At 39.5% G+C, this 21,763-nt stretch overlaps 1 protein-coding gene across 3 annotated transcripts in view; it reads right to left on the bottom strand.

Moving 5' to 3' along the window:
- htt (huntingtin) overlaps window positions 1-21,763 on the bottom strand; it is a 50,909-nt gene that overhangs the window by 4,702 nt on the left and 24,444 nt on the right. For all 3 annotated transcript variants that reach the window (XM_017464521.3, XM_053679854.1, XM_053679855.1), the window contains 34 exons: window positions 21,513-21,637; window positions 21,263-21,373; window positions 20,218-20,295; window positions 19,906-20,129; window positions 19,729-19,807; window positions 18,241-18,402; window positions 17,907-17,962; window positions 17,218-17,366; window positions 16,928-17,064; window positions 16,726-16,842; window positions 16,516-16,638; window positions 15,236-15,486; window positions 14,997-15,139; window positions 14,658-14,868; window positions 14,334-14,475; window positions 11,826-12,005; window positions 11,399-11,575; window positions 10,500-10,576; window positions 10,213-10,351; window positions 9,078-9,200; window positions 8,672-8,888; window positions 8,228-8,373; window positions 6,496-6,673; window positions 6,298-6,393; window positions 5,948-6,132; window positions 5,047-5,173; window positions 4,846-4,949; window positions 4,587-4,741; window positions 3,965-4,104; window positions 3,777-3,859; window positions 3,547-3,677; window positions 1,716-1,848; window positions 727-882; window positions 329-519 (listed from right to left, as the gene is read on the bottom strand). In XM_017464521.3, the coding sequence (XP_017320010.1) occupies window positions 329-519; window positions 727-882; window positions 1,716-1,848; window positions 3,547-3,677; window positions 3,777-3,859; window positions 3,965-4,104; window positions 4,587-4,741; window positions 4,846-4,949; window positions 5,047-5,173; window positions 5,948-6,132; window positions 6,298-6,393; window positions 6,496-6,673; window positions 8,228-8,373; window positions 8,672-8,888; window positions 9,078-9,200; window positions 10,213-10,351; window positions 10,500-10,576; window positions 11,399-11,575; window positions 11,826-12,005; window positions 14,334-14,475; window positions 14,658-14,868; window positions 14,997-15,139; window positions 15,236-15,486; window positions 16,516-16,638; window positions 16,726-16,842; window positions 16,928-17,064; window positions 17,218-17,366; window positions 17,907-17,962; window positions 18,241-18,402; window positions 19,729-19,807; window positions 19,906-20,129; window positions 20,218-20,295; window positions 21,263-21,373; window positions 21,513-21,637 (4,846 nt within the window). The remainder of the gene's footprint in view (window positions 1-328; window positions 520-726; window positions 883-1,715; window positions 1,849-3,546; window positions 3,678-3,776; window positions 3,860-3,964; window positions 4,105-4,586; window positions 4,742-4,845; window positions 4,950-5,046; window positions 5,174-5,947; window positions 6,133-6,297; window positions 6,394-6,495; window positions 6,674-8,227; window positions 8,374-8,671; window positions 8,889-9,077; window positions 9,201-10,212; window positions 10,352-10,499; window positions 10,577-11,398; window positions 11,576-11,825; window positions 12,006-14,333; window positions 14,476-14,657; window positions 14,869-14,996; window positions 15,140-15,235; window positions 15,487-16,515; window positions 16,639-16,725; window positions 16,843-16,927; window positions 17,065-17,217; window positions 17,367-17,906; window positions 17,963-18,240; window positions 18,403-19,728; window positions 19,808-19,905; window positions 20,130-20,217; window positions 20,296-21,262; window positions 21,374-21,512; window positions 21,638-21,763) is intronic.

The following is a 21,763-nucleotide window of genomic DNA, read 5'->3' as shown; positions in this document are numbered from 1 at the left end:
GAGGTCTTTCATCTCGAGTGGGAACTAGCTGCTGACTGTTTCCTTCTCGTCTCGTATTCCCTCATATGAGACGAGCACGTCTACACCGGCTCTAATGATATATCATCAAGCTGAGAGACTGTGTGAGTGTGTGTTCAAATCTGATCGCTGTGAGGTCTGACTGAATAACAACACTCACTGTCACATCAGGATGGATGCTATTTCTTTCAGTGTGCTGTATGGAGAACTTACTGGACACATGTTATTCATCTGATATTAGTCAACGAGGACTAGCTGTAAGTTTTGACAGTATAAATTTAGTAAAAGTGTGTGTGTGTGTGTTACTCACTGGGCAATGGCCCGAAGATTAGATAGTACATATTCGCTGACAGTGGGTATGAGTTGGCGTGCTGTGTCGTCTAGCAGATCACACTCCAGCACATACAGAACTCCATGCAGCGCTCCAATTCGACTGGGGAGATGAGTGCTCCTCAGTGACGACTCCAACAGCCGACACACAGGCTCTGCTGTCACCTTATCCTGACACACACACACACACACACACACACACACCATAATTAAGCAAGCATAAATTACATCTTAAATTACACTCACTCACACAGACAGACACTCACTCACACAGACAGACACTCACTCACACAGACAGACACTCACTCACACAGACACTCACTCACTCACACAGACACTCACTCACTCACACAGACACTCACTCACTCACACACTCACCATGCCCAGCACAGCAGCTGCTTTGCAGATAGCAGGGACGAGGTATTGGTTGAGGATCTCATCCTCTGGAGGGTGAACCTTTTGCAGCTCCATCAGAGTGGAAAACATCATATCAAACTGATTCCGTTCCGTGAACAGATCAGACACCGCCAACAGCTTATAAGACAAACGGTGAGAAAGACACAATGAACATTATGAAATAAAGCTATTTATAATTTAATCATGATTTTTGGCTTTATCTGTGAACTAAACATTATCGATTACGATATTGGAGGAAACCCAAGGTTACAGTTTGCCTTCGACTGTTAGAAAGTTAATTCTAGAAAATGCTAGATATCATCTCACAAAAAGCTTTATCCTTTTCACATGATTTAAAAGAAATTAAATGTCTAAAAATTAAATGAAAAAAAAAAAAAAAAAAACATTTATGAGGAGTGTCCACCATACACGTGCCCGTGTACATTGTTACCACAGGAATGATAACAAGCGCATCGATATAAACCTGTGATTTGTCTTGCAACTATTATCAGAGCTGCTATTACAGAAAATTAATCAACACTTTCTGACCAATCAGATTCAAGAACTCAAAACTATGATATAAATGTTACTTATCAGAGAAAGATGGGCAACAATTGCACTTTTATTAGTCTACACATGTAAAACTAAAGATCACCAGACAACATAAGCTCGTCTTACAATTCCTGCAACTTGATATACATGCATTTATTTATTTATTTAGAGTCTCAAAATACAATTAATGTGATTAAAGAGCAGTTGTATCAACTAACATACAAACAGTGTAATGCAACTAAATTGGCTAAATTATTGTTACAAATAATAAAGACATTAAAGTTAATCAAAACAAAGCAAAAACAATTTTATTTTATCATCATTCAGCCTTAATGTACATGAACAAAGAGCAGGAATAAAACAGAGAAGCACAAGAACTAGCTTCCCCTCACACAATCAGAAAGTAAACACAAACTCACCGATCTCACCACCTCACTTATAAGCACTACTGGAGTTTTTCTGCTGCTGGGGCTGCCAGGGAGGATCCACTGGCTATAGAGCTCCAGGAGAAACTGGGAGCAGGAGTGGATGTCAACCCCAGCTCGGTGCTTTCTGAATAAGAGAGGGGACAGGCAGCACACCAATGTAAGTCTAATTTCATGCACAGCTGATGAGTAATATACTATGCCAGGAGGACCTGCTTTACCCTAGGCTCACAATAACATGACAATTCACTAGTGTCGCATGTAGTTTGTCTATTGTAGGCGTGTAGCAACTGCTACAGCTGTTGCTCCTGGGTGCCCACTGTTTCTTTTAGTACAGTGGTTCTCAACCAGGGGGGCGTGGAGAGATCAGAAGGGGGGCGCAAACTTTTTCAAGAAAAAACAGACAGGACATCATTTGGGTACTCGCTGTATTTTATTGCTTTTCAAATATAATGTGCATAAATGGAAAAACCCAGCGTTCTCTCTCCCTCTGTATTTTCTTTTTGCTGTGAAGAGGCGGAGTTCAGCCTGCCTAGTTCTCTTGTTCAAAGTAGTTATAGTGTTCAGAAACATTTTATATCATTCATATTTCATACCTGTCCAGTACATAGATTAATAAAAGTTATTTAAAAAAAAAAGTAAGTAATCTTAAGTTATGAAAAGTAATCAAAAAAGTAAAAAAACACAAAAGCAAAAAAAAAATAATCTATCTATCAAAAACAGATTATAGATAAGGGGTGTGTGTGTGTGTGCTCGTGTTTGTGTGCATTTTTATATATATATATATATATATATATATATATATATATATATATATATATATATATATATATATGTACAGAGAGAGAGAGAGAGAGAGAGAGATAAAGAGCTAGATAGATAGATAGCTATTAAATTGAATAGATAATCGTTATACTTGGTCTCCTCCAATGTGGGGGGTGAGCGTGTCACATGATAGGGAATGTTTGGGGGGGGGGGGGGGGGGGGGGGGTTTAGTTGCAAAAGGTTGAGAGCCTCTGTTTTAGTACATTCTAAAATGTATAGCCTACAGCCTACTATCCATCCATCCATCCATCCATTGATCCATCCATTATCAGTACCACTTATCCTACACAGGATAAGGTGGGGGAGACCCTGGATGGGACCGTTACAAGGCACATTTGCAAACACATTCACACACTACAGACAATTTGGAAATGCTGATCAGCCTACAACACATGTCTTTGGACATGGGGAAGAAACCGGAGTACATGCAAAGTCCATGTACACAGGACGGAGGCGGGTTTCAAGGCCCCAACCCAGGAAGTGGGAGGCAAATGTGCTCGTCACTAAGCCACCGTCCCCCACCACCCAAAAAAAAAAACAAAAACAGCTAACTAGTGAAATACAAATTCTTTTTAGTAACACTTACTTTTCCAGCCTTTTGTTGCCCGTCCCACCTTTTTTGAGACGTGTTGTGGCTATCAAAATCACCTTATTTTTTTTCTTAAAATGGTACATTTAAACATTTGATATGTTTTCTATGTTCTGTTGTGAATAACATATAGGTTGATGAGATTTGCAGATCATTGAATTCTGTTTTTATTTACATTACTCACAGCGTCCCAACTTTTTTGGAATTGGGGTTGTATTTGTCACTTTACTGCTTCATACTGAACTTGGATAATTAGGTACATGCCTAATTTGCATTGCTTCGCTATCGCTGTAACCCATATAGCGCATGTCCACTTTGTCACCTCCTAGCTTGAAGCGAGAGTTAGAAAAAAATGTACATGTGTGTTGAATGTAGCTCCGTGTCCTTGTCTGTGTCTGAGCGTGACCTCACCTGGAGTTAATAGGAGATGTCGGAGGTGAGGCGGTTGCAGGAGCATCAGCTTCATCTTCCTCATCATCACCCCACTCTTCCTCCCTCAGAGGAGTGATATTATTCCCCAACCATACGGAGTGTATCGACACCTACAGCAATCAGCATACAAGCCATACATGATCAGACCGCCTTTAACGGACAGATGAAGATTTATCACGTTGTTGCTAGTTTGTTTTGCGCTCTCTAACCTGGCCTAGTTTATAATCCATGTTGCCCATTTCTCTCTCGGTGTTAATCTGCAGGAGGAGTTTCTCATGACTGATTAAAGTGCCTGTACACAAAAGAAGAAAGTTTGGAAACAGGCTTAAAAAAAAAAAAAAAAATTTAAAAAGATGATGTGCACTTTTGGATGTATAGGACTGCTTATGTGTTCTACCTGCAGATGAAGATGACAGCGATGGCACCGGGTCCCAGACTTGGTAAGGGAAGTGCGTGGCTATATTGTCTCTCTTGGACACCATGGCCTGAATCTCCCTCTCCACTACACCTCTGATTGCCCTCAGCTTACGCCCAAACCTGCAGCAAAAAAAAATAAAATAAATAAAAATAAAAAAAGGAAAGAAGAAAAGATTTCAAAACTCATTTACTGATGAGTTTAGGCCTCTGATGACTTTTTTGAATTTTTATCTAATTACTGTTCATTTAATACTCTTAGGAGACCCCTGATGTAACGCTTCTGCTTGCATAGTAATTTCTCACTTAAGCAAATCGAGAGAGAAATAGGCTAGGCGGACTTGAATAACATTTTACGTCAGATGCAAGTCCATAATAATGCGATTAGCTAGCCAACTACTTAATCAGCTAAAACTTTTTAACCTAGTCAGTTAGGTTTCTGGGTTTTTCCAAAACCGTTAACAGTAAAGACAGCCCATAATGCAAGTGAATAACTGAGCGAGTAAGTCTTAAGAGCAGTTTCTCTCGTGCAGTCCTGTTGATCTGATCTTCTGTTCGCTAGTTTAGAAGTTTAACCTCAACAACCATTATAAAAAGAAATGCACCTGGTGTCTAATGCTTTGAGGCTCTTGTTGCGCGGCTGCTGTTCCAGGCAGCTGACTGCAGGGTTCCCGGCTGTCGGCAGAGTCATGGCGCTCAGCACCAGGGAGGTGATGGCCTGCACCGCCAACACGTTTATCTGCGTCCGCTCCAGATCCTCCTGTTACACATAAAACATTTTTCAGTTTTAGGGTCAGCTGGATTATGATGGAACAAAGTGAAACAGCAAACAGTTCAGTTTCGGTGCACGCTCGATGCGGTCACCTCTTGCGGAGTCTCCTCCTCTTGATCGATCGTGATCGGTTGGGTGACCAGCACCCCTAACAGAGTGGCCCAAGTCTCCTCAAACTGGGTCCTACTGCTCCAGCCTGTAGCAGACAAAAACACACCAATCATCACATGAAAATGAGCTTCTGATGTTATAAGCATGTAATCAGACCACAAGCACATCTGTCTCTTTCGTACCGAGGACATTAATGCGGTAGAGGAATTCTCTGAAGACGTCTTTCTCTTGCAGGAACTCGACAGGAATCTCAGGCAGTGCTGTGCCAAACTCCCCACCACGTCTGGGGGACCAGCCTAGCTTCCAGACCTATGACACACACACATGAAGGCTCACATTGGATTACTGCCATACTACACATTAGAGTTGGGAGATATATACAGTACATATACATGAGAAACAGGGAGAAATTTAATACGAGACAGGAGAGCAGGCAACCCAGGTGCTTTAAGTTTGGCTTATTTTTTCAGTGATTGACAGAAACTTAACACTGCTCATCACCATGAAAACACCATCTACACAGTGAAGCATGATGGTGGTAGCATCGCGGTGAGGGTTACCCTTGGCTTCTTGGTTGCACTAATCAGAGTTGCTGTTGGGACATATTCTTTAATATTTTTAAAAGTGGTTTTAATGGTGTTTCAATGGATTCTGAAACTTCGGGGTGTTTGTTGGGGTGTATTGATTTATTTATGTTTTATAACAAGACCGGACTGATACTTTGTCCCAAATTTGTTTTAATAGCATCTTTGGCCTTATGAATGAGGTGACATCTGATGGCAACTGGTTTAGGGGATACACATCAATGAGTATCAATAATTTCTGGATTACAACCTTTTATTTTCCCTCACTCCAACATTATGGGCTGTTTTGTCTAGATTTCTAGATTCATGAGATATAATCCCCAGTTAAGTCTGGTTCAGTTCCAGGTTTACAAAATGTAGAAAAGTTTAGTATTTTTATTTTTTTTTTATTTCAAATATTTAAATCATACACCTTCAGATCAAAAGGTTTTTAAGATTATGAGAAACATTTCAGTCAAGTGTCTCTAAACTTTTGACCAGTAGTGTATATTTCACTCACCAGTGGTGGGATGCGTGTGTAGCTGTTGACAAGGGGCAGCCTGGCCAGACTGATGATGACATTCCTAAGGGTAGGAGTGAGGAATGCTGGGATATTGCTGTTTCTGTGGTGACCAACAGCCAAAACACTCTGCAGGCTTTCCACTAGCTCAGCCATGATCTCACAACACTGCTGCTCACACAGGTCTGAAACACACACACTAATGATTTGGACTCAAAATATGCACAAAAAAAGTAAACAAACAAACATATAAGTTATGATTATTCACTTGTAAGTACTTGGGCCCATCCCTAGTGCCAGCTACAAAGTGTGCTCTGGAGTGCGAGTGTGGGTGTGCGTGTAAAACTCACTGCCTTTTGCCGAATCCACCTGGTCCTCCTCAGAATCTCGGTCAGCGTGCGTCTTTCTCTCAGGCCTTACTAGTTGATCACCTGGACCAACTGTGACTGCATGAAATACACACCCAAAACAAACCCTTCAGTTTCATACGTTCTACACAACTAGTTAAGTACACGTTTGAAGTTCGCCACCCTTCTACTCACACATACCTGCGTAGATTAACAGGTGGACACAGTGGATGACGGAGCAGGTGTGCGTGAGGTAGGTTCGAGAGGCAAAGTCTGTCCACACTGATGGCTGCTGCAGAGCCAAACACAGGCAGGACACGCTCATCTGCACATCTATACTGAAAGGTAACCGGTCCTGTAGCAGACGCCATGTCACCAGCTACAGACAGAAAAGAGAGAGAGTGTCAGGATGTCCATACTTTCTTATTGGGGGTCAGATAGAGAGGGAAAAAAAGGATGGATCATAATATCCACTATGAAGTACCGAGTGTCTACTGGAAAACAAATGCATGTTAAAAAAGTGAGGAATGCATCCAAAGACAGGTGCACTTTTTACTGGCAGCATTACCACAGGTAATGCCTATAAAAATGTACATCTTTAATAGATTGAAGAAGGTAAAAGAAGTGATTGAGAGTTGATATCGGGGTGGGTGATACATAAAAAATATCATACGAAATTTGAATTACAATACAAATTGTAGCAAGGAACATTCCAATAGTTTAAAAGCATCCGATGATCAGGGCTGATTATATCCTGTCAGTCAAAAGAGGGTGGGGAAAACATCGATTTCGTGCTGTGTGTAAAGAAAATGTCTCGTGTGGAATGACGACAAAACTGCAGTTTGTAATCTCTGCACTGCTAAAAATTTTACACCTGACGCTGCAGCAGTGAAGAGGGTGTTTCAGGTGTCGAGTCAACTTTTTAATTTGCCACGCTGCTCGCGCTGAATTAAAGGGCCAGTACATTGTTGAAAGATTTAAATGAAGATGAGTGAGAAAAAGTATATATTGCACAGAAAAACATATTTGTAGTGTAGTATATTTCATATCCAGTTAATGTTAATACATATAAGAAAGTTTATTATATATTACCAGATTGAGATCAATGATGAAGTAGAAATGCTTTTTTTGTGCTTAGTGAATGTGAGACTAACAAGAGGTTTTTTAGAATTCAATGTTAATAATAATTAATAACATTCAATAAGTTAAGAAATCTTAATCTTCAGAATTGAGTTCATGTGTAATGTTAATTAGAGTAATGTGTTTTCTGTTTTTGAGACCAGTTACTGTGAAACAACTTGAAAAATGGAGAGAATAAAGTTTTTATCTGTATCTCCATCAGAATTGTGGAATCAATTATAATTAATTTAAAAGAAGGCATAAAAGGTGACATGTGACGCATTTCAGCAAATTGCATGGCCAGAAATGAACTTTAAACTTCCTTAGCCAATGAAATTCTGTCTGCTGGTTTAGATCAGCTTGTAATTTCTCACTATTAGTGAGCTCTAGAAAGGAAATGACCGTATCTACACCAGCTGTCATGCCACTAGAGGAAATGAGCTTTCCAATGATGCCAAACGTTATTTCTTTTTGTCCTACATCGGACTCCTTGAAACCAAATTGTTTCCAAACGGCTGAAATGGTTTTATCTTTCTTGTCGACCAAAGGCTCTCTTTCTGTCATCTTGGCTCGAGCTCAACTAAAAATGCCACAGCCTGGCGGGGAGGGAGTTTGGCCTTTTAGGGAGGGGCGAAAACGCACGTCTGTAAAGAAAAAATGGTGCATGGTTTTTCAAAGAGACAAAACGAGAACGTTGCAAAACAGAATGCGGCACAATAATCATTTGATCTCAGTTATTTTCTTTTCATAATTGTCGGAGGTCATAATCGAAAATTCGATTAATCGCACAGCCCTAACACGTGTGTGTATATACCTCTATGACCAGGGTGGTGAAGGAGGTGATCAGGTGCTCAGTGGCAGGAGGGATCTGCAGCGCCGAGGGCAGTTTGGGGAGAGACATCAGATACCGACTCAATGCACTACACACACTCATCACTTTCTGGTAAAATCCGGCCTCACCTGCAACACACAGGAATACACTTTTAACACAGGTAAAATGTTATATAATAAATAAAAATAAACCCTACTGTTATTTTGGCAACAGAGAAAGAAAGAAAACCCTAGTGGACTCGCATTAAAAATGAATTTTAACACCCCAAAAAATTCTTGTATGGGATGGCAAATGTTTTATCCGTATATGCACAAAGCAACAATAGGTTCATGGTTCAAGTACTCAGTCGACATATTTGAAACACATTAAATTACCAGATGTTAACACCACGTATAAACAGGGTCATTTACAAGCTGGAGCACTCACCATATACACCACTAAGTGCGTTCCAGTAAGTAGAGTCCGTGTTGGGTTGCGAGGACAGGAGGAGCGGTTGATGAGGTGAGGGGAGCAGTGCTGTAATGCTGGACAAATGCTCGAAAATCACCTGGAGGGTGGTCTCAAACAGAACCACTCCCTGATTTCTCCACAGCCTCTGCAGGCCAACACTCAAACATGGAGCCAGCAGACACAGGTTAAAATCCTGAGACAGAGAGACACAAAGTGAAGGGTTAAAGAGGATATGGAGTTAGTATTAGTACCAGAGATATTATAGAAGCCTGAAATGAAATAAAACTGCTAATCAAAGCAGTACAAAAGCTGGTAAGTTGCTTTTTGCCCGTTGCATGAGCTAAACATCATCGTATTCCTTATACAGGATTATGATGAGTACCTTGCAGGACATGACGGCGTTTAAGTCGGACTGGGGTAGTTTGGTTAGCAGATCAGTTGTCTCATACAGATATGCTTCACCTCTCAAACAGCACTGGGATTTCACCAGAGCAACATACCAATCCTGTAACACACAAGTCACACAAGCACATACACACACAAACAAAATTATTAACAAAATAAATCAATTATAAACAAAATCATTAAAACACTTGGGGCATGCTGTATTAGGAAAATAATGATCAATGACAGGGTGGTGTGATGTAGCTCAATGTGAAGCAGAGTGTCTCATTCCTCTGCTCCCCATAGCTACTTCTCAAAAATATATTTTTTTCTTTATTAAAGAACCTTCATATATTCTAGATTCATTACACAAAGTGAAATACACATAAAGCTCTTCTCAGGTTGCCATTTCTGTATTATAAATTCATTATTCGAATATTTTGAGATACTGGATTTTTGATTTCCATGAGCTGTACGCCGTAATCATCAAGATCAAAACAAAAAAAGACTTGAAATATTTCACTTTATGTATAATGAATCTAGAATATATGAAAAGTACCACTTTTTTAATTACATTACAGAAAAGAAAAAAAAATCTTTTCCGCGATAGTCAAATTTTTTCAGATGCACCTGTACTTTCATCTTATAACATGAAATGTAATAAACAATATTTAATGTTTTAAAATCCGTTCTTGTTTTCACTCACGTTATGACAGATATAAACAGATCGGAAAGCACAATGTCCTCTGTCCTGAAGACTCTCTCGTGCTGACGGTGACACTGAAGACTCCCTTACATGAATGTTAAATAACGGTCTCCTTAGAGAACGCTTCGCAATTATACGGCTTCGTTAAACACGCGTTCATTAGATCTGTTCATATTTAGTTTTAGTTTAAGTAGAGTGACCACCAGACAAGCCCGTTACAACACAAACAATAATATATTAAAACAAGCGCTTAAAATATAAACCTGTCATCTGTAGTCAGAGCTGCGGTTATAGAAAATGAATCAACACCTTCTGAACAATCAGATTTGAGAATTCAATAGTGCTGTGGTACAAAAAAAACAACTACCCCCCACAATAAAACAATAAAAAATCAGGTCAGTTTTACGAACCCTGTGATGAATCTCACCTTACTGGCTGTTACACTCTCTGGGCCAGGGGGTGGATTTCCGTCCAGCGGGTGTGATGTGATGGGAGGGGAGGGGCTTGTGGTTTCCTCTGCAACGGTGGCTCTAAACCTGTCCAACAGGGAGTAGAACCTCTGATGCCTGTGGAAAACAAAAAAATGTGGTTTTTTAATCAACAGCAGACCCTTCAGTTCTGTCTACACCCTATAGTATCGTGCTACAATAAATGAATAATTGAGTGCGTGGAGTCATGAGGAAACACCACAGGAAATGACAAACACAGAATTACCTTTGAGCTAGGCCGCTGGTCTGGAGGTACTGTTGGATCCTGTCCAGCTCCTCTACTGGCAGCTGAGCTATGCTATTCTACAGAGGAAAAAGACAGAAGAAATTGCAGTTCAACCTCAGCTCGTTTGAATTATTGTCAATGTCGCCGTTCCACAAAATTATGTTAAATAATGACATAAAAAAAAAACTTCACTTTGTTTGAGACGAAGTATAAAGATGAGGAGCTAAAAGACTAAAGTGCTGCTGCATCACTATTTTTAAGTAAAGGGGTAACAGTGTAGTAATAGTTCTTGACAGATGCTCACATCCACTCAGAGAAATGACCAACAGCTTTAGATCTTTGATAGATTTTAAGATCTGAAACACGTTTACTGCACTGAAAAGCAGTCTGCAAAACCTAGCCATAGTGTGGCGCTCGATGCTAAGCTAACAATGCAGCGATGACTCAGTGCATAAAATACATACGTGTGTGATTTGGCACAACATTTTAGATGAAATTAGGACAAAGCCTGTTCAGACTGAGGTTGTCTAGCCGCATATCTGGCCTGTACTTGATTTCAGTACCACGTATGAAAGTAGGCCAAATGTCAGATTCGATGGAACACTTGCTGTTCACAAAAAAAAAAGAAAAAAAAAAAAGACAAACCTGCACCACATGAGGATAAATCAGATTTTGACTGCTTTTGCCTTGGAAAATGTAGCCTATTACAATCAACTTCTTTGATTTTTGTTGTGCTAAACACACATTTGGAAAAATATTTATGAACTTCCTTGCATGGAATTTGCTGCCAGGTTCCAAAGTATAAAAGTACCATTTAAACTGCTGCGTATGATATCAGGCATGTGTGTGTGTGTGTGTGTGTGTGTGTGTGTGTGTGTGTGTGTGTGTGTGTGTGTGACCTGTAAAGTCTCAGCGAGCAGCATTTCCACTCGTCGGCAGGCAAGTGTGTCCACCATGCGTGCCAGCACACGGAAGGGTGTGCTCAACAACTTGTCCACATAAAGCATGAGCAGAGCTCCAGACTGACTCAAGTGAATTCCCTCCAGACACTGCAGAGTCTTCTTCAGCATCACCGGCTACACAGAAACAAAGGGAGTAATTCAAGACGGGGAGAGAGAGAGAGAGAGAGAGAGAGAGAGACACACACACACACACACACACACACACAGAGAGAGACAGAGAGAGAGAGAGCGCTCATTACTGGGCGTGTTTTTTAGCACAGCAGACAACACAAGAAAGTCTCACTAGTGCACTGAATGGATCAAGATTGAACAACCTAAATAAAGACATCACTGGCTTTGGGGTGTGTGTGTGTGTGTGACGTACAGTAGAGACATTGTCACAGCGTGACTGTATGGCCTGAATGAAGAGGCCGCTGGCTGCAGAATTGCGGTGCACTGCACTGATGAAGTCCTGCACGGGCGGTTCGTGCGACAGGCTGATCAAATCCCTCACATGGTTCACAGTCAGCCAGGTCAGATGCTCCGAATCATGCAGGTTCTGACACTGAGATACACAGGGAGAGAGAATGAGGGTCAGAATATTTGAGTAAGTGCAATAGAGTACAAGAGAGACAATTAGCAATAAGAATGTGGAGGAATTAAGTCTGAAAGGAAAGCTCAGAGAAAAAGACTAAAAAATGAGAGAAAGTTATGTTATATTCTGAAGTAAAAAAAGTAAAAAAGAACTGGATACTACTAACCCATGATTAAATCATTTAAGGGAAATTCAATTCATCTCAAACTCAAGTATGCAGACTGATCAGTTGTAAAAAAAAATAAAAATAAATAAAAAATTGCCATTACAGTGATTTTTCATAATTTTCAAAAAATAAGTAGGGAAAAAATCTGAAGAAAAAAACACTACATTTAAGTAAGCATTGATATTGGCCAGGCGAGAGTTAGTGTCATAGAAAATAATGTAGTTTATATAACACAATTATAAGGTTGGGAATGCAAGTCTAGGGAAGCTTCATATTGGTAGGCACACCGTTGGGTTTTTTTTTTTGTTTTGTTTTGTTTTGTTTTTTTTCCTCATAATCTTCATAAATCCTGGGTAACTTTAGGGTTTTAAGGCACCTGTATTGTAGTGATCGACCAATTATTGGTTTTACCGATATTTTCCCCAATATTTACACATTTTTCCATAATCGGTTATCGCTTTTGTAACATCGGAAAACCAATGAATGGCCATCTTGTGGGCGTTATGATAATTGCATACAGGACTGCTATTGCAGCACTAAAGCCTCTGGCATGCTTGCTTTTTTTTTTTCTTCTTCACGCGTACAGAAGAATTTGCGCACCGTCATATGCATAGCCTTTCAAAGTATACTCCATCTGACATGTACGCGTACACCGGCGGTTGATGCACGCGCATTACAACAACTTGCACTACCGCTCCTGTCCTACAGAAGTCAGTACAAAGCAGTAAAGCAGGTCTGGTGTGAAGGTTGAATATGAAGAAGAATTACAACACAAACAACAATGCTTGGGCAATCTCTCACCACGATTAGCACCCATATACAAATCCTTATACTCTTTAAGGCTAGAGTTATACAAATGCGGGTACTTTCTAACCTGCACTAGTTTCCGTCATTTCTGGTTATTCTTCAACTACCTTGAGAATCAACTGCCCTGAGTGACTGCTGCCACCTTGTGGAAGAACTAAATAGTGCAAAATAATTAAATGCGCATGTGCGCCCTGCGGTTAGAAAAATCAGGCTGCGCGTGTACAAAACGTGTGTACTCTGTTGATGACAAAATCTGCGTCACGCATACTGTACGCTGTTCCTAGCGTAAGTCTAAAAAGTGACACATACTTCCTGCTTCAATCTGAGGAAAGATGAGGCAACAGCAGTGTGCACAGGTAAAGAATATTTGCTTTGCTTTAATTAATAAACTTCATTTCACATAACAGCCATTTATGCACAAATGAGGTGTGTTAAATACATGCTTGATAGGTAGTTTAAGCAGCTTGGCGCAAATAAAACTGTTTACCTCATTAAAGCTTTTATTTATTTAAAAAAAATATATATATATATATTATATATATATATAAAAACTTTGGTAACAGTGTACTTTATTTTTTGCACTCTTTCAGACGCCTCTATTTATTGGAGTATAAATAAGAGTCTTGTTTTGTTTCGTATGCATGGTGAATGAGAAACTGACAAAACTGTTATAAATAAAATGCTTTGTTCAGTTCGGTGATGGTGTTATTGTGTCAAAACAGAAAACAAATAAATATTGGTTCTCAGGCACAAACATGAAAATATCGGTATCGGTTATATATATATATATATAAAATCAATATCGGTCAATCTCCACTGCATTGTTTAGCCCCTTTTAATTGAACTCTTTTGTGTTTTCTCCATCTGTGTGGTTTTGTTTATGCAGATGAGACCACAGCAATCACACTGTGGGGCTGAACAAAACAACAGGAGCGTTTGAGCAAGGTGGTTTCAACCCGGTAGCATGATTCAGTTGCAGTGAGAAAGAGATTCGACTCTGATTCAACCCGAGTGTATGAAATGAACCAAACATGTATTGAGATCAGCATTATTTTGTAGACGTGAGCTGGTATACTAAGCCAAAGGACAGACTCGAAACCCAAACGGCTCCAGAAACGTGATCCGTTACGGATATTTGAAACAACAGACAAAAAGAGAAAATAAACACTGGATGACAAATGCTGGAAAACAATTAATACTATTTATTCTGTACCAGCTTTTCAGCGCTACACTTTTCGATTTCTGACACAACAAAGGACTCAAATCGGTGTGGAAGCAACCTTAAACTGCCTCCAGCTGTATGATTCAATCAAATAAAGTCTCACCACGTAGTCACAGAAGAGAATAAGCGCTCCTCGGCGAACGATCTCTCGGTTACACATGGCCTGCTTTCCCTCGGGCCTCTGCTCCTCATCCTCTCCAGACGAGTGAGGGCTCAGCAACTTGGTGCTGGATAAACTGTGCCTCCTAGAGACAAAAATAAATAAAGATTTGTGACTCAGGAATAATCTGGAGTTGATTACAGAGATTATTTTGCTCAAGTTTCATAGCATCACATGGATCATAACATTAGAAAAACCTATAACCAAATGAATCTGAATGATTATTAATCTGAATTGAAATAAACTGTATTTGAAAGATCAGCATACCTGGGGGTTTGGTGCACTTCGGACCACCAGGTGTAGTTAGTGTAGTTGATGATAAGGAGCACCTGGCACCAGAGCAGCACCAGTGAGGGGTGTGTGGTGATGAGCTGCACCACCAGGCCGTTCAGCCCTTCCAGCGTGTAGAAATTTGCCCCCTCAGCCCCCTCCACCTTCAACAGCCGGCTGCCTGCAGCCGTGATGCGTCGGAACATTCCTGAATACAACGTGTAGGATGATGCAAGAGATGACTGCAGGACAAATCTTGCAATACAGAGCAGGTCAAATATGGAAAGGGAAAGAAAGGGAAAAAATGTGAATAAGACATATGAGCTCGTTATATACCTGATTTGAAGATGTGGATGAGACACATAAGGAGTGTGCCTAGCTGCTGGCAGTAGAATGTGTGTTGGTGCTCAGTCATATCCACTTTTACCTGCTTACTAGAGATTTCATCCAACAACACACCTACCAACTGCAGAAGGAATCTGAGAAAGAGATAGGGGAGGGGAGGAAGCGATGAAGGAAAATTAGGAGTTGTTCCAACAGGCTCCAAAAAAAGTTTTCATAAAAAGCAGTCTCACCTGGCGAATGTCTCTTCAGGCAGGAAGCGCTGTGGATCTCCATTGGTCTCTACATCAGCAGCGGGTGGTGCAGTTGGAGAAGAAGAATCATTGTTGTGGAGAAGGCAGATGGCGGAGCAGGACAGAAGGTATGGAGACAGACACAACTCCTGGACACGACAAAGAATGATGTCCTCTGTTGACTGGGAGATCAACACACGCAAGATGGCCAGAATCCCAGACACCCACAACTGCACAGTGCCAACTGACACCTACAGCAAGAACAAAAAAGCATCATGAATACGGACAGAGCTCAGGGAGGAATGACCAGCAAGAAATATATTTTAAAAAAAAGTGACAATGAATTCAGGCATAAAAATCTTCAGATGACATGCGATAGACAGATCATATAATAGATATGGCATACGGTAGATATTTAACACTTGATATCTGACAAATGGTTTAATGGGAGACAAATTATATATTTGTACGCAATATGCAATTAGACAATAAAGCAAATGATTAGCAAAGCAGCAGATGTGCAGTTATAACAATACAAACAGAGCTAAAGCTACAGACTTTCATTTGCACCTACAGAGCTCTCCACTAATATTGGCACCCTTGGTAAATATGAACAAAAAGGGCTGTTAGAAATTGTCTTTATTGTTGAACCTTTTGATCTTTTGTTAAAAAAAAATTCTCAAAAATACTCTGCTCTCATGGCACGAATATATACACACACACACACACATATATTTATATATATTTTCTCATGTGCCATGAGAGTAGAGTATTTTTGAGAATTTTTTTAACAAAAGATACATATTTTATATATATATATATATATATATATATATATATATATATATATATATATATATATATATATATATATTCTAATTATGTAACAAGTTCAGCATTAACATTTTAATTTCATTGTTACGAAATATTTTTGCTGACTAATTTTATTTATGAAACTAGACATTATCAATTTAAACTATGTTAAATAAAGAAATTCTAATTGCATAATTGTATTTAATAATAATTACCTAAATAATTAATCACGCACTTTTGTTTGATAGTGTGTACGTGCAAATCAGTCATTCAGTCTCTCTGTCATGCTCTCTGTGTATGTATGTATGTATGTATGTATGTATCCATCTATCTGCATACAACACATGCATATTTATCAATCTGTTTGTAGATGAAATGAAATAAAAGGGGGTATAAAAATGAAGAGAGTCATGATGATGAAATGCGATGACAGGCTAATGTGGTTATTTGTAATCGAGCACTCTGACCATTGTAGAAGGTGTGACGAACATGCTCTTCAGCAGCATGTCCACCGGCCTCAGTGAAGATGGTGCCACCGTCTCAAAGAGTGTGTTCAGCACTCCCAATGCTTCAGGAGAATCTAGGTGCATCTGTAACATATACACATACACTCTTTACAGATGCGTCACTGACAAATAATTCATGGACAATTACAGTGTTAAGCAACAGTGTCTGACCTGCTGTTTACCAATCATGGGCAGGATTATATCTGCAATCTGCCGTGACAGTCTCTTCCATTTATCTTCGTTCTCCTTATGACATTGCTGCAGGACCAGTATGAACATCTCTAACACCTACAGACACCAAATGCTTTCATCAAAACACCGTTCAGCACATCATAGCAGTGCATAATGTAGACACTCTAGAGTTCGGTGCTACCTGATGATGCTGTATAAGGCGCAGCAGCATGGACACCACCACCTCTTTCTGAGTCTCCAGCTCTTTGCCTGCATCAGCCTTATTGGAGCCTCGCAGCACAAAAAGATCATGCACAATGGGCTGCAGCGCAGGGATTGCTGAGAAGCAGTGCAAACACAGTCAAGTACAAACCAACTCACAGCAGCTATCTTGTACAGTTTTTAATCAATAAAACATCCTGCATTCATTTCATCAATGATATAAGAACACATTTAGGCAAGTGGTATGTTTCGGGGGAAAGTATCACACACCGTGAGTTACCGCTTTTCTGCCGCTAGCCATGATGCCATCACACAGCTGAATAATCTTTGGAATGCTGATAATCTGTTTGGAGTGATAACGCTCATAGGACAGCAGCACCAGAAAGAAAAAAATATTGGGAATGATTGCCTCGGAATCCCTGTGACAGTCCGAGAGAAATGAAGAGAAAGTAATGAGGCACGCCTTAAAAATTGTCCAGAGGATCGGTGTACAATTGTGCAAACATTCATTTCTTTCAATATAAAACTAACATTTTATTTACAAATAAAAGCAGCCAATAAGGGTCCAGCGTAGGTGTGAACTCCTTTAATATTGTTTAAAAAAACATCTCAGGGATTTCCTCAAGAAACCGGATGAGAAAATGCCAAGAATACATTTCTGGAAATTCTAGGCAAAAAGGGTGTCTACACTGAAGGTGCTAAAATACAAAATTATTTTTGATTTATTTTGGATTTTTTTATCACAACATAATTCCCATAGTTCCACCTGTGTTATTCCAGAGTTTTGATTACTATTATTATTCTAAAATGTGGAAAAAAAATAAAAATAAAGAATGAGTGTGTCTAACTTTTGACCGGTAGTGTATATTACACATAATATTATATATAAGTATAAGAAGTACATAGGACTGTTAACATTATAAATGTATGAGTGTATTTGTTCAGCCACTCCAGCTTACCTGAACTGCCCCACCTCAATGTATTCAAACTGCTTCAGCACAAAACCAATGAACACCTGAAACACACAATGCAGCACATGTTAACTTTTAGCTTGCTAAGATTGCCAAGTCTCTTTTTTACTGGGCTGAACGTACTTTTAAGCGTCTCAGATCCAAGAGGTACGGGCCGTCTACAGTTCAAGCCCGGATTTAACAAAACAGCTCAGCCAAAAATGAAACTTGCACACTTCTGTTCTATTAAAAACGATCTTAAGATTTTTATCAATAAAAATCCCTCTGAACTGATTCAGGGTTCAGTACTTTAAAATATTTTCGATAAAGCTGTGTGACTCACCTGGTCAGAATCGAGCAGGCAGTAGTTGACACGGAGCTGCACTAGCTGAGCGAGCAGGTCCAGCACTTGCTTCTGCAGGGCCACGCAGGTGCTAGTGGTGTACTGCTTCAGTGCTTTGATCACCAGCGGCTCAAACAGACGGATGTGATTGTGGATGGCATTCTGAAACACACACGATACAGCATGTCGGTCATGAATCAAAACGTTTTTTGGGAAGAAATATATACTGACATCCAACAGACTAATCAATTCCCAAAATAAACCCAGTTAATCAAACAAAAATGAGAAACAGTAGATTATAAAAGCCAATTATATTTTATTTGGAATTTCTTTTGGTAAACTAGTAATGACATACCCACTATGGTATTTCTGCATGTGTGTGTGTGTGTGTGTGTGTGTGTGTGTGTGTGTGTGTGTGTGTGTGTACGTGTGAAACCTCTTGGATGTCATTGTGGCTGAATTCTAGTGCACAGCCTATTGAGAATTAAAAATAATAATAATAATAATAATAATAATAACAATAATAATAATAATAATAATAATAATAATAACAATAATAATAATAATAATTTCCTGTCTAGAATATACTTTGACACCCCAACTTTAAAAAAAAACTACAAATATATTTTAAAAAAATATTCCAATCTACACTAGGCAAGCTTAATGCCAGTTTAAAAAAACAAGCTGGTACAAAAAACAAAAAGTCAGTTGTTCTAAAGATGTCTAAATACACATACACACCAATCAGCCATAACATTAAAATTATGGCGTAGGCTCTGCCCCATCGAGGCATGGACTCCACAAGACCTCTGAAGGTGTGCTGTGGTATCTGGCACTAAGACACTTGTGATAGGTACCTACCACTGCATACTGGGAACACCTCACAAGACCTGCTGTTTTGGAGATGCTCTGACTCAGTCGTCTAGCAATCACAATTTGGCCCTTGTCAAAGTTGCTCAGATCCTTACACTTGCCCATTTTTCCTGCTTCCAACACATCAACTTCAAGAACTGACTGTTCACTTTCCACCTAATATATCCCACCCCTTCACAGGTGCTACTGTAATGAGATAATCAATATCTAATGTTATTCACTTCACCTGTCAGCGGTTTTAACGTTATGGCTGATCTATAATATATAATGACGTCTCTCTCCATCTCCCTCATACACATACATACATACATACATACATACACACACACACACACACACACATATATATATATATATAACAAACATATACACACATATAAAAGAGTCAAAAAAAATCACCATGTACAGGGTTTCCCCAGGCTACCCCACACTATAAAGATACATTTTAATCCTAATTTTAATTTAATATTCTGTTATAATGTATATGTTCAAAAGTTAACGTAAACACATCAATTCTTATGAGATCATCTCATGGACTAACAAAATTTTCTCTGAAAATTAGACAGACTTAACCACAGAAGCCTGAGCAATCTGGCAATCCATGAGCTGCTTTACCTTGTCTCCTCGATGACGTGTCACATTAGTGATGCTTGACCTCAGCTGATTGGACACTTTCTGCATGACATCAAACCACCTGCAGGAGAGCACAAAAAAAATAATCTTACACAGTCAAGTACAATCTCAAGTTCTGCGAAAGCACTTCAATCTTTAAATGTAAGTGTCTTTACTCACCCTGATGCATCTTGCTCGTGTTCAGCTTGCACCATGTTCCTTAAACTGGCGTCTGCGAGAGCCTGGGTGAAGTGTGTATATGGTGCCATGAAGCAATAATGATAGAGGCCTGGTCGCAGGCTGGACGAGCCCAGACGGAGGGCCTTCCCCTGTGAGCGGCACGGGTGCGAGGAGGTTCCATCGTACTGGGAGGCTAGGTTAGTTCCAAACAGGGTCTTAAGCAGCTGAGGGAGAAACAATATCACAGTGCTATTACATGTTACAGTTAAAAGCGTGTATGTGGGCATGTGAAAGTGTGAGCACATGACACACCTGTTGGACACACACTGTTGCGAGAGTGGGTTCCCGTAAGAAACAGGACTTCAGATAACCCAGGATTTCCTCCACACACTGAATGCAAAACACAGAGTGTGAACTCTCATCCCCTTTATCCATATTAACACATTACAAGCCAGATTTCCACAGAATCTTAGGGAAGGCATAAGTAACCTGAATAATATTTCATTACATTTTTATGGTAACAGCAAGGTGAATACACTCAAACAACTTTAGTATGTCAGACTGTCTCATCCATTTCATCCTTTATTCTAATTTGAATATTTATTGACAGAGATCCACAACTACCCCTAGACTTTCATTATTTAAATGAGTTTTGAGTAAATGAGTTTTATGTTCTTTTCCCATTACAGGGAAATGCATCAAAATTCTAAGTTGTGGTTAGAAATCAGTAGAGAGTGACCGATAACCATTTTTACAGATATTCTTCCCGATATTTAAGCATTTTTTCCATAATCAGATATTGGTTTTGTAATATAGGATTTACCAATAAATGGCCATCTTTTGGCTGTTTTGAGAATTGCGTGTAGGACTGTTAATGCAGCACTGCATCAGTTTTTTTTTCCTTTTAGATGTGTTAGAATTATTTTCATGTGCTTTATTTGTTTTACGAGTTTGTTTACCTCATTGAAGCATTTATATTAAAAAAAAAAAGTCACTTTAGTAACAGTGAACTTAATTTTTTTGCACTCTTTCAGACCCCTCTATTTATTGGTGTATAAATAAGAGTTGTTTTGTTTTGTATGCAAGGAGGAAGCGAATCTGATTTTTTTTCTCCAAATAAAATGGTCTGTTTAGTTCAGTGGTGGTGTTATCACTGTGCCAAAAAAAAGAAGTAAAACAATGAATAAATAACGGTTCTGCATATCTGTTATCGGGCACATATAAATGCAAATAATTGGTAATTAAAAAAAATGTTAAAAATCAATATATAGGTCGATCTCTAGAAATCAGGCTGAAAAATGCTGGTGTATTCCAACATGCAAAGTAATTACATAAAACGTCACACATTCAGTCATACTTTGCCGATGTCGTGCAGGGTGGCCAGCTCCAACAGCTGGGACAGAACATCGAGCGCAGACCGCAGGAAGCTGCCAAATTTTTCACTGGTGTTGTGGAGGTCGAGAGTTACCTTGAAAACACCAACAAAGTCCGACATGACAAACTAACCGTTACAAGATTTATTTATTTATTTATAACGAACAGACGTCCTTCTGAGGTTGTATAACCTCGAATGAAATAACCAGACGTCAGACACTACTCTGTCTCACTTTGTAGTTGGCGTGAGTGGCTTTGAGCACGTCGTAAAGCTTCAGATAAGGAGGCAGGTGATAAAAGCTGCCCACAGAGGTGGATTTGCTTGCCGGAGCTGTGCCTGTGCTGTCCGTTGGTCTGCCTGTGCAAAAACAGAAGGATCCCAGGATTCAGATCTCGACAGTAATATGCAAAAACAGGCCTATCCTAATATTTTTGACTTCGGACTTAGGAATACATATAGTTAAGTAGGCAATTCTTTATTTTT

This window comes from Ictalurus punctatus, chromosome 3 (genome assembly GCF_001660625.3).
Source record: "Ictalurus punctatus breed USDA103 chromosome 3, Coco_2.0, whole genome shotgun sequence".
Taxonomy (NCBI): Eukaryota; Metazoa; Chordata; class Actinopteri; order Siluriformes; family Ictaluridae; genus Ictalurus; species Ictalurus punctatus.
This window is presented reverse-complemented; position numbering and strand designations above follow the sequence as displayed.